Below are 13,616 nucleotides of genomic sequence, written 5' to 3' on the forward strand. Positions count from 1 at the left end.
TTGTTGCTAGTTGCTTATACTTGTTTAAATTATCTATATTGGCTTCAGCTCACTTTAGCTATTAATATATGGAAATTTCACTGAGGAAAAATTCATATTCAAGCTGGACTTGGCATTTTTATATTAAACGCGCAGTTCTGCAACAATTATTCTAAATAGCATCTAAATAGCTTTTCACAATGTATGAATAGCTACTAAGGGATTACGTAACAATATTGTGATTAGTTTAAAAGATTTGAAGTCCAGCCGTGAGCTGGCGGATAATGGTATTTAAGTAGGCTTTAAATTAATCGTGATGCTTAAAGTAATATTTTTTAAATTTGTCAAAATATTATTACGTAATCCTTTACTTTTATTTGAACAGTCCTGAAGCTTTCAAGCAACAGATCTTCACCATTTCATTAATTATCAGCACTAAATTTTTCATAAAGTCATAAGTGATAAAGTTCTAAAAAATTGTCAACACTGCAGTTCCTGCATGAGAATTCAGAAGCTAGAAGACAGAACCAGATGTCTGAGAAACCGAAATAAATTTGTGTTAAATCCATAAGACTAAAGATTGTTTTGTTTGAATAAACCTTAAATAAGTGTTTGAATTAAGAAATTCTTATCCAACATTTATGTGCATTGTTTGTAACTTTACCGTCTGTCAACAAAAATATGTTTACTGTTAAGATTTTCCAGTCTAAAAGGCCAAACTCGCACTTGGCTATTAAGTTATTAGCATAACTTGTTTAACAGTTTCAACTCGCAATGTCTAAAAATTGTAGAGGCCTTCCAATCCGAATTTACTTTTATGAGTAACTGATATAATGTTAAAGTGAAACTCTTACTGATAAACAGTGCAGATCATTCGATTGAGACAGCTCTCTTTACTCACAGTAATGCTACCTTTGTTTACTCACAGTAATGATACCTTTGTTGTAAACCAGCCTACTCCATGACAGACGGTAGCTTTATTTTCGCGATCAATGTTCCGCGACATATGCGCTCTCTCTTTTCCACATTTACTTCCTCAATTCCTCTAATATTGTTTCATATAGATCAGTGGTATCTTTATCTCAGTAAAATTGGTCTCAAACATCGCCTTTTCTGCAAAGTACTACCTATTTGGCTCTAAAAAATGCTCCACTCAGACCTTATTTCACGACACCAGGTACCTTCAGAAATTATCAAAGTGATATCATTAATTCTTTTCGTATATATTAAAATCAAGTGATTATAATCAACTAGAATAATGTCCATCCAATTACTTAGGAAGTTTTTTTTTTCTAGCAGTAATTAATGTCAATCACTATTTAATAGAAACTGGAAGTTTTGATAAATTGCTTTATTAATCATCTATGATACGACATGAAGTTATTTGAAATGGCATATAAACTTAACTTGTATAACCAAGCAAACTTTATGGTCATTTTGTGATGTCGGTTCACTTTCAATCAATGCTGCAAATACTGCCCCCTGGATAACATAAAAGCATTAGTTCTTACGGAAATGGAATTGGTTAACTCTATTTTTCTCTCAACCATCCATCTCAGATCATTGCTAATCCTAACTACCATTTCAGGCATTGTCCCAGTTTGTCTTGATAATTTCACGGCAGGTTAGAAATCAAATATTGTCAAGTTTTTTAGATGAGAGATCATTTAAAAAATCGGGAAGTTACTGATTTGCATGATGCAAAAGAATTTGATGTTGCATTCGTTAGTGATGTGATCGCTGTAAACTACTTTAAATTCTGCAGAAAGAAATATGTAGAATGTCACATGGAACGACGAAATTACTTGGAATATTTGATCTGTTAATAAACAAGTTGGTATGAAAGTTTAGGAACATTTTTAAAAAATGAGAAAACTAATTAATTTCGTCATTTATAAGAAGAATTGTTTTATTGTTATGAAATTCTTTTTTGTAAGGAAAACCATTATATTAATATCACAGCCACTAAAGTTATTGCGACTTCAAACTTCAACTGAATACTATCTACTGTTGGTAACGAGGTGAAAATGACATTTGCAATAACAATTACCGCAAAGAAACCATCTGATTTCTGTTTGAATGCGTAAATTCATGTGCCAAAACAGAAAGTAAGGATTTCTCTAGTCCATTAAATTGCTTAATTTTTTGGTACAGAAATGAAAGGATAGAAATGTAAACAATAATGCTATACAATAACGGTTTCATATTGAGCAACTGATGCTGATTCCAATGATTTCCTTTCTGGTATTGCCTTTGATAACGACATCTTTTTCACGCATAAATGAGCAGGCGTACGTAAATACTGCTTAAAATATGTCTGAAAAAACCAAAATTGAATTTTTTGAACTACGTAGTCTATAGTCGAATTTTAATTAAACTCAAACTCAAAGGAAGTTAAGTTACCTGCTCTGCATCAAAATCAATTTTTATAGGAGGCAGTGAATATTTAGGATGAAGATAATCGCTTAGTGGTGGTGATCGAACGTTGTATGATGAATACCTCCTGTCCAGCTTTTCCGTTGATTCAAAAATTCGATGTGCACATTCTACTGATAATCTAAAAAGCACCAACACTCCACAAATGTGAAATTGGAATGCATAAATCAAGTCTAATAAGTTGAAAACTGACGAGCTAGAAATGGTGGATTCAACATCGCCATATTTGGTGCTCCGCCTTGGTGACTTCACGGCGCAAAACGGAATTTCCTTCCTCGGATGAAACATCATTGGTATCAGAGTACACCATCCCATGAAGAATACGATTAGTAGAACAGTGTAAATGAAGAGCACTGATATTGTAATTAAAAGCAGCATACAAACGTTGATAACCCTAATGACATCCCTGCCATCCAACCATATGTTTGGTTCTGATCTTCTTACAATACCAATATTGTTATTTCTTAATTCACTGAAATGAACGTTTGTTTCGTTACGTACTTAATGATCACCTATCGATATCGCTTAGATTACTCGGTATTTTTAAAGGACCTTTGTCAAAAATATATATCACGAGACATGCAACTTCTTTTTAATAAATGAAATTAAATTTCAATGTCAGAGTAGTATACCATACAGTGAAGAAAAAAGCTGTTTATTCAACAAAGAATAGATAAGTGTGAACAAATTTCGTTACACAGACACATTCCTGACAGACTAGAGATAAAAAGCTCAAATTACTTATTCAATCCCATAATCAGTGAGAAGATAACTTCTCTGCATCAACAAACAAATACTACTTATGTTGACATTTATTCATTCTTCATTTCTTCGCCATCCATCGTAATACTGGCTGTTTCTATAGAAAACAAGTATTTGTACTTTTAATAAGAATTCATACATGCAAGTGGAAATGATGTTTTGATTAAAAAACATTTCTAACAGTTAATGAGGAATTCGGAATTAAATTTGGCAAGAATACTCACTACCACCTGTTATCTGCTAGCTGAAAGGAAAAGTATAGCTTGAATTCTTCCCTTACTATCAGTTCGTTTTTCAGTTAAAGAAATTTCACTTACAAAAAGATGGTTAATGTAAACTGATAACTATTATTGGGGCCAGTGTTAGTATCTAAAAAGATATTGATTAAAACAATATAATCGTGATTAGCAAAGTGCTACATCTCTGTTATTGTCATGGAAGGAATTTACATTTCAATCGTTTCATGAAAAACATTGAAGAATAAACGAATGATTACTGCTTGTAGTTTGCTTACGTTGAAAAGTACTTGATCTAATACTATCATGAATGTTTCTTATTAAATAAATCTCCTTGACAATTATTCTTAATTCGTAGAATGGGAAGAATATCCACTCTTTTCTCATTTCGTCAGGTTATTATTATTATTTTTTTTTTTTTCGTACCAAATAAAGGATATTATCATACGGATGGGATTTTTCTCGGAAAAACTAAAATCAGTGAACAAGAAAAAAGCGGACAAACGACGGAAATATGAGAAAAGAAGGAATAGAGAAGTTGAAAACGAAGATCGCAAGAGTAGTAACTGTTCCACTGTTATATCGGCGCACCAAATTTTGAATTCTCACTTTTATTTCCTAATTATTGGCTTAGTCTTGAACTTTAAAATAAGACTTAGAAAGTAGTAACCTTCACCTTTTTCCCCCGAAATAATTTCTTATCAGGTATCTGCACTGAATTACTGCCAATGCTGATAGAGAAAAAGATAATTAATAAGCATTTATGAGAATGTTTGAAAACGTTTAAAAATTTATGTAATCTAAAACAACTGTGATATATGCAAGTAAACTTTTCCCTTATTTATTTATTTGAAATGAAATTTGAAATGGCAGAAATTATTACAAAAATTCAATATGATAGTCAGAACATTTTACAGGGTTAAAAAAATACTATAATAAGAAAATTTTGGTAAAAGAATTTCATTTATTTGATATTCCTCATTTTATTGTCATTGATTATATCACCATGTAAACAATTTCTCTCCAATTATTTTAATTATTTGGTGAAGCGGTAAAGTCATTGAGATGATAAAAGATGCCAAATAGCAATGAAATATATATTTGAAAACACTTCTAGTCCTTCGGTCTAGCTAAATATATTCTTTTTATTTCAACCTTTGCTATTACCATTTAAATAGACACAAAAATTTTTAAATTTAAAATCATTCTTAAAATGTTTTTTTTTTTTTTTTAAATTGCAAAATAACTCACGTGGATGAGTTAACAGTAACAATTAATTGCTAGTATTTGTTGCAGGAAAAAAGGAGCTGATAATATTTCCAAAACTTCGAATTAAAAAATTAACTAATCTGAAGTAAAATAATTAGACAAGTCCATTAAATAAATGATGGCTGCATGTTCAGAATCGACTGATGAAGTAAATTCAGGTAAAAAATGAGTTATAAAACACAACGTAATCTTAAACAACGATTTACTTATAAACATTTTCATAAATCTTTCATCGATTTCAAAAACAATATGTTTTTTTTTTTTTTTTTCCATAACTTCTTAAAAGAAACTTTTTAAAGTTTTGAACTTCCTTGAATTTTAAGTTCAACTTCGAGTTTGATAAAATTTCTAAATTTAGCCAGGAAATAAACGAGTCATTCATCTAATCGGTATTACAATCCTCACTTGACTAATGTTTAGTGATGTCGAGCACAAAACAGTGTAATTGATGGTTAATAGATAGATACGCTTATGATGGAAAGTACTGATAGGTATATAAGATTAAGCCGAAGGTAAATGATGCATACAAATGAAACACGTGGAAAACAGTGGATTGAACAAGGGAGAGAAGAGAAATCAAAACAATTACCTCTAAACTTAAATCCATTTATATGCGCGAAAATCCGTATTTCCAAACCATCACTACTGAAACTACTTGACCTCCAAACTTTTAAATACTCATACTTTCAGAGAATTTTAATATTCGAATTTATGCTCCTAGAAGCAGTAGTAGTCGGTGAAGAGAACAGCTCATGTGAGTTATGTGGTGGATAAGGAAAGGAAAATATGAGGAAAACTGAATAGCAACAATATCTTGACTGCATCTCCTCTTTCCGAGAGATTCTCTTTCATTAATCCATTTTCTGCGAACATTTTTCGTTCCAATGAATGTATTTCTCTGTCTCTCCGCATATTATCTTTCTACAAATCGGTTATTTATGCACCCATATCTTTTGTTTCACTAAGCAGCAGAATAAGAGAGAAAGTTACTTCTACACTTCTATTTTATCAAAATTCGGAACTCAGACTACTGCCAATCTCAGCATAACAATGATAAATTCAAAAAAATGCAGAGTGTAGTTCCTCCAGAAAGAAAGTCTGTGAGAAATTCTCGTAAAAAATGGAGGAATGAAAAACTTGAACTGATGGAAATACAAAAACGAAAAAGAATTTATATTTTGATATACTGAAAGATTTGATCAATTCCTATTATAAATGGTAAAAAACGATCAAATTTATTATCACGGATATGCGTATTTTGGAGTTCGGTGCGGAATAGAAAGGAGAACTGACAGGAGACCAAAGATGGGTAAAATGTGCAATATATGTCATCCGGAAGGGAACAGGGAGTTAATTGCTCGCATCTCGATTCCATGCTTTGCTTAGTTTCGAATTGTCGGATAAACTACTCTTCCTACAGTCAATTTTATTAATGGCCGCTTTCTCCTGAAAGAATATCTCACCTAAGTGTTTCTGTTTCCGTTCGGATCAAAATGATAACAAAACTAGCTTGCCGTGTTTTTGTTGAAACTAAAAGACTCGTTCACGAACAGTTCAAAACTTCAATGTACTCGAAGTGATGACACTGAAATGACGTAATGCTTGGTTTAGAAGTGACAATGTTGTAGATTTCATCTAAAGAGCCATTCAGATTTTATCAGTAGAACAGAGAGTGTTATAAGCGTCTCTCACTGTTGTGTCCATGTTTAAGCTGGGTGGGGTATCTTTGCGCCACTTAGAGTTTAATTCGGAGTACATTAATTCGACTTCTAAGGAAAATAAAAGGTATACAGTATGGAAAATTATTTTGTGATGATAAAATCATATCTATGCTTTGTCTGATTTTCTTTGTTATATATCAGTATGAAAACAATTTTTAGGAAGTGAATTGTTTTAGAATCGGTTATATGAACAGAACATTGAATTCAAAGTCAAGTGGGATTATAGAAATGATAAAAATATGAAATGAATAATGGAAATAGTAAAAAACAACCGTCACAATGAGGAATACAAAGAATCGTATCAATTTATAAATTAGGTTGTTTCAATTCCAATTGAAATTATTTTTCTGAATAAAAGAAGACAAAGATTCAAGTAGATGTACTTAATCCGTCAAAAACATTTCAATGAATTGTCTTTAAATCTAATAACGGTAATCGAGTTTCAGTTCTATGCCTACAACAGAACGATTTCTGAGTACTAATTATGGTTGATATTATAATCACGAGTGAAAATAATGATAAAGAATACTCTAACATAAGTCTCCAGAAATTTTGCTTGTAAAATAACTTGTAGAATGAACAAAAATGTGTTGAATAGAAATGTCGCAGGCAAAGTTACGACTTTCGCACATGTGACATTTCTGAAAAAAGAACAATGATGGAACTGCCTTGGCGGAAAAGAAGTAGTCGTTGTGGGGAAAAGCCATATTCATCAGTAATATTAGAAACGAATTGCATAATGTCTCATTCACCCACAAAATCCGCCTCATTAGACTCCTTGTGACGTCAATCCAACAGCGAAAAGTGGAAATGTCTCATTCCTACAGCTTGAAAGAAGCCGAAAGATCGCTTATTCATGTATGATTAGACAACATTAAAATGCCGTTCCGTCTAATAATGCCATATGGATCACAGCAATTAATGACATATAACAGCCGGAAGAAGAAATTCAAAATGGCAACATCTGACTTTCAAAATTAATAAGCATTGTTGTTATGACATTAATCAATTTTGATACTGTATTTGAGAATTATTCCCAAAACCTGATCAATTATTTATTAACTTTAAAAAGAAATTAGAAAAACGCTAAAATTTTATTGGAAGACAGTTCTTTTCAAATGGAAATTTTGAAAAGAAATTGCAAATTAAATATAACTATTGCGATAAATTTTGACGTAATATCTTCTAATTTATGCTTTCCTCATTTTCACTAGAAAGAGATAACGCTATGGGAATATCACTTTGCATGGTTCAATATGCTGTTAGCATGAAAGTGACATGGTTTTTTAATTTTGAACGAAATCCTGTATTTTAGGAATTCAACCATAATAATGAAAAATTAACAACCATGAGAACTTAGAAATATTTCAGGAAATTATTTTGAGAAAAGGACAGAATGGCAGTATAATTCATCATTGAATAAATATTGGCACAAGTTTCTAATTAATACATCTATAACAATAATTATTATTAAAGTAGAATGGCTTGTTACAGTTACAAAAAGATTGAAAACTCACTTAATTTTCATTATTTCTAATTTCTAAAATTTTTTTGATTAGAAATCATTCAAGTAATTAATATCGGAATATAACAATTGCTGTAACTTATCAGTCGAAGAAAAAATCTGGAATTGATTGAAAGCCACAACCTTTGAAGAAATAAAGGAAAATAATTAAAGAAATAAAGATTTTTTGAGAAATTGTGAACATCTGCAAAAAAACGAAAACGGAAAAAACTAATTAGATGTAATGAATTATTGCAATATGGTGAATCTATTGAAACTGTTTTGATTTGTCACAACTTTCCTTATGTAAGGCATAAATAGTCATTATTCATCAAAATATAGAAAAAAGATAAAGTACAGTAAGTTGATTATCGAGCATTCTTGAGCAATGATGGAGATATCAAAACTTTTGATAAGAAAAAACTTTAATTTCAATATAACTCAGCAGTTCTAGAGAAAATTTTTACATGCAATGTAGTAGTATAATGCAAATAAGAAAATAAAGCAAATATCTTTATCCTAAATTAAAATGATTAATTTTTCCCGATAGGAAAAGAAAAAATTTGAGCATATTGAGATACGTTTCTTTTTTGAAAGCCACCAAGTTTCATAACTTTTAAATTTCGGCAAAACCTTCTGACAAATTATGCTGTTATGCTGACAAGTTACGTTATGCTGATTCAAATTTAAATACCAGCGTTTCATCATTACAAAAAAACAAATGGATGAGAAAATTTTTGAAATTTGCGAAAGTTTATCCCATTGCCCTTTAAAAATTTATGAAACTTCAGTTTTAATATTAGCTTTTTTTTTTTAGTGTGAACATTTGCTGAGTGCAAAATTGTACCAGCTGAAAAACTAAGGCATTAAACAACAATTCTGAAAACAACTCGTCAGGGTGCTTAAAAAAATGACAAAAATAAAAGGAATATAATTTGACGCTAGAAAATATGGTTCCGAATTTTGCGAGCAAAAACCTCGAAATATTATCTGTAAAAGTAATAAATTCAACCATCTTTGTTTTCTAGATTTCACCTCTCAGATTTTTTGGAATTTCAACAAATGTTCAGAATTTTCCCTATTTTAAAGATTAAAATTTAAGTTGTTTTTTCAAAAACTGACAGCAGATCATTGCTTTCCAACATGTTTTACCTTGTAAAACTGCGCTTTATTTATAGTGAAAGAATTGCACTGAAAAGCTGTAAAGTTAAGAGGATAGGAAACCAACTATAGTACCGGAACGCAACTCAAGCAATCCGGAAAGGCATCTCTAATGAAGACAAGATATTAACAGAAAACGGTTCGTACTATTTGCTACTTACACAAATGGTATTCTGAAAATGATCATTTTTTCTTTTCTGTTCCCTGCGCAGATATTAAAAATTAAAGGGAAACAATTGCAAAATCAATTTTACACAATATAAATGAGAATGTGTAAAAAATAAAAACGGTCGATATCTGCGCCATCTTCAGTTCAATTCTAAGACCGATAATATATAGAGGAAATATTTCCTCTAATTACCTGCTGGAAACAATACGATTAAACAATTAATTTTACTGACAGCAGCAAAAATGATTCATAGTGTGAGAGTGAAGCATAAAATTTAATAAAAATGTATTTTCTTCCTCTACATCTTTATCAAATGATTTGTTAGTTATTTTCGCTGAATGTCGATGCCAGCGCAAAACAGCTATTTGAGGGATATTGGCCGCTTATCACTTTGACAAATAATTACTTCTCACTGCATCAACTATGACTATATGAAATAATTTCTGCTAATTATTCAAAGCTTCCGAGCCACAATAATAAAAAAAGCATAGGACATGTACCTCCTTTCATTTTCATTTTGTATTACCCATAAATAGAGGGACAAAATTCAATATGTCCCACTAATTGAAAGCTCTTCTCTTGATCCCCTAAAAGATTTCTTCAAAAGCTTTTTTTTTTTTTTTTCAAAGAAATCAATGTTTCATTTTGTTGAACGCATTTAATTTAATGAATATTTCAATTTTAAAGATGCTAAATACCCTCAAAGATACTGAATACTTAAACATCGAAACATACTTCGGAATCAATGAGCCATCATTTCAAAAACTTTTCAATTTATGTGTGTTATATAAAGTATATCTAGAAAAGACCGATTTCATTAGGTCTAACTTTCTTCTTTATTCAGATGAATTTGATAGGATTTTGAAGGCTTCGAAGTTCGAAAAAGTACTAGTATTTTAAGAGAAAATTTTCTCTTAAATCCTTGAACCTTGCATTGTTAAAAAAACATTCATATTAGGACATTAGAAAGAAACGCTTCGGATAATAAAATTGCAAAAAACAATGATGAAATCAACTTTGTATGCCAATCCACCGATTTACTAACAATTTGTTAAAATGAAGCTTTTTTTTTTTTTTTTTTGCTTCAGTGCATAACTGCTGTTATTAATTGCCCTTTTCAATACTGATAAAATTTTCTCTGAAATCTTTCAGAAACTAGAGTTAAGAATTCCAGGACAAAATTAGGAGCAAATAAAATTCTCAAGGCCAGGTGATTTTGCAAAGAAATTATTAAAATAGGAAATGTGAAAATTTAAATCCGATGCATTGCGTAAAATATTATTAATTGAGCAAGATAGCCAGACTACCGCGTCAGAAAAAAAAAACGTTTCGGTTAATAAAATTGCAAAAGCAATGCTATTCGTACGGGCAAACTTCATGACAATATCAACATTGTCTCTGTTTTTGAAATAAAAAAAAAAAAAGATTTTAAACTGAATAAAAGTAATTAGTCGTTTCTAATATAGCGTTATCAACAAATTATTACTAGAAATATCAAGTGAAATAATCCGATGGCCTTAGATGCATCCTTAAAACATCATTTATGGATTATATTAAAATATATTAAAAAATATAAAAAATTAGTAAGAAGAAGTCATTACGTTAGCAGTAACTAGTAACATGTTAAATAATACACATCAATATTTTGAAAAAAAAGGCGAAAAAGATAAGTGCAAGAAAATTTTGGAGGATTTTAGAATTACCAGGAGTTATTTATAGTAGAAATCAAAATGTAAGAAAAAATAGCTTTGTGTGAGTGATAGACTTTTTGTACTACGTAAGAAAGTATCTAATCGTGACAAATGCGAAATTAATTAACTAGGCATATGACTACATAAGAAGTTTGAATCACTGAGAAATATATTTCCACCTTAAATTTGCTGGGTCGATAAAAACATCTAAATAATTATTTCTGGTTGTGATTATCGCATCAGAAAATGGCAAAACAACTAATTGATAATTTACTAATCATAGAAGAAAGTCAAAAATTTGTATAAAAAATTCATATCTCGGAATTTAAACTAAAACGATTCATTCAACAGCTCAATTAAATCTCTTAAGGCTAAAAAGAGCGAAGACTATAAAACTTCAATGGACCTCTGGAGAGATTCAAAACATAAAAAATTTGATGAAATGGATGGAAGAAGCAGTACATTGTCCTACTCGATCTGTTGAAAAGCTGATGACAGTGTAATAGTACAACAAGTCAATCGATGAAAGTTCTGCCCATTAACAGTTCATTAAAAAAGGATAAGTTTAGCAGAGTGCTATCACTAACCAACAGAAAACAGTGTTAACAGCCTATTGAAAATCCTTTATAATCTGATTACTTTGGCTGTAATATACCTGTAATCCAAAGTAGTGACCTGCCACTAGCAGATGAAGAGAATATTTTAAGAGCTAATAACATGAACCTATCATGAAAGATATTAAGCCATGCATAGCAAAATATCACTGTGACAGGAACTGTGCTCAGTTTAAGCTCAGTTGCAGGATACCCTTAGCAATTTTCATTTGAAATGATGAAGTACTTGATGCTAGCTATTCAGTAAACAAATGGATAAATGAAAGTTTTTTTTTTTTTTCGTTATCACAAATACTATAATCTCTTCATAATTAATTGGATTTAACTAACAAAGGGAGCTATGCCTAGAAAACTACTCACCACACTCTATCAGTTATTTTCAGCATTTCAGCATGTTTTTCTTAATTGAAGAAATTGATAAATAGGAAAAGAAAACAGTAAAGCAAAACAATATCAATATTTCTCTGTGTTATTAAATTAATAGATATATTATTAAATTAACAAACACAGTGGGATTTGCTAAAATAAGTTAGAATTTGATCATAGCAAACCCATATAAAATGCAAAAATGTATGGACTAAGAATTGGAAGTACTCGCTGAAATAATATCCAAAGACAAGAAATCTGGAAGTAACATACACAGAGGGATTTGCTTAATGAAGCTCTTAAAACTGAATAGCTGTGATAGAATAATTCGATTCACAATCATCACCTTTATCTCTAATTCAAAAACAAATTTTATTTCTTATCATAAGACTTTATAATAGTAATTAGAGCAATAATTCGACTCTTCAACTGATATCTAATTTTTTTTTTTTAGAGAAAGGAATGCAAATGGTTAGCTGGCAAAAAATGCGATAGATACATTATAGAGAACTGAATAGTGGGACAGAGATTAGAAACCCTATTTTGAAAATTCGATGAATCTAAAATAAAAAAGGTATTGCCGAATTGGAGAAATTAGAAACTGAGTACTAGATGCAAAGACGAGCTCACCAAAAAAAAAAAAAAAAAAAGGTAAGCCTGAGCAGGTGGTGAGGAACGAATGAGAGAGAAATTTTGACTGTCTCAGTTGATCAGTTTGCTTTCTATACTGATTGATGAGATTAAATTTTATTTCAGGACAATTATGTTGACGGATAACGTTTCCCGTAGGGTTTATCTGCCTGTTTAACAGGCGCCATCTTCACTGCTTACGCTTCCAGCAAAACACATAATGAAAGGATCTTTGTTGTTTGGCTGAAAATAGACACTGTGCAATAGCTTTCGCTTGCTTACTGGATTTGAAAAGAGATTTGCAAGACGATAGGAGGGACAAGTAGCATATTAGCGTGAAGCTAATGGATATCTGCGACAGATCAGTCACTTCAAAACGACAATACAAAGTGTTTGTCCTTATAAATACATCGGAATATTAGCGAAACGTATGTGCATATCTCTCTTTTCAATATTTAGACGTATAATATAGTGTGAAACTTAAACTGCATTTAATATCACATTTTTCCTTAAATAATTGAAATCCATTAGATTTCGTGGATTCACCACAACTTTAACCGAGTGGATACATCCCAATATTAACTAACTGCGTTGTGACTAGTTAGTAAATTCAACTTTTTTCTTCCTGTGCACCTAAAAGAGCTTTTGGTTTCTTGCCCTACCAGAAAGAAAATCAAAGGTTCCTTTTCATTCACCTCAAAATATTTTAAATAAAAGTGGATGATTTGCATATATCATTTTTTAAAAAAAATCATGGAAGAACGTTATTTCTTCAGCCCAAACAAGATACGAATGAAAAAAAGAGTCCACATTTTGTATCATCGCCAAATAACCATATGATACAGATACTAAGCAATTTCTGCGAAATAATCTTGAGAAGCGAAACGAGATTTGGTTTGACAACCACGTAAGATTTGGATGATATTAGTAAATTAGTGAGATGGGATATAGAAAATAAAGCTTTGATAAAAAACAAAATAAAAAACTATAGACAGTATTCTTTGCGTCGGTGGATCCGGAACTAAGCATAACCCTCCCTGTCCTGGACCATATAATTCCATGCATTAGGATACAAGCA

At 30.8% G+C, this 13,616-nt stretch overlaps 1 protein-coding gene across 1 annotated transcript; it reads right to left on the reverse strand.

Annotated features, from left to right (window-relative positions):
- Positions 1–2,164: 2,164 nt before the first annotated feature.
- Bm10558 (Uncharacterized protein) lies at positions 2,165–2,706 on the reverse strand (the record flags this gene model as incomplete). Its single annotated transcript, XM_001901616.2, has 3 exons — positions 2,165–2,296; positions 2,383–2,536; positions 2,609–2,706. 3 exons carry the CDS (start codon positions 2,704–2,706, stop codon positions 2,165–2,167), a joined length of 384 nt encoding a protein of 127 aa, XP_001901651.2.
- Positions 2,707–13,616: the final 10,910 nt, after the last annotated feature.

The sequence above is a fragment of the Brugia malayi genome (genome assembly GCF_000002995.4).
Source record: "Brugia malayi strain FR3 genome assembly, contig: Bm_v4_Chr4_scaffold_001, whole genome shotgun sequence".
Taxonomy (NCBI): domain Eukaryota; kingdom Metazoa; phylum Nematoda; class Chromadorea; order Rhabditida; family Onchocercidae; genus Brugia; species Brugia malayi.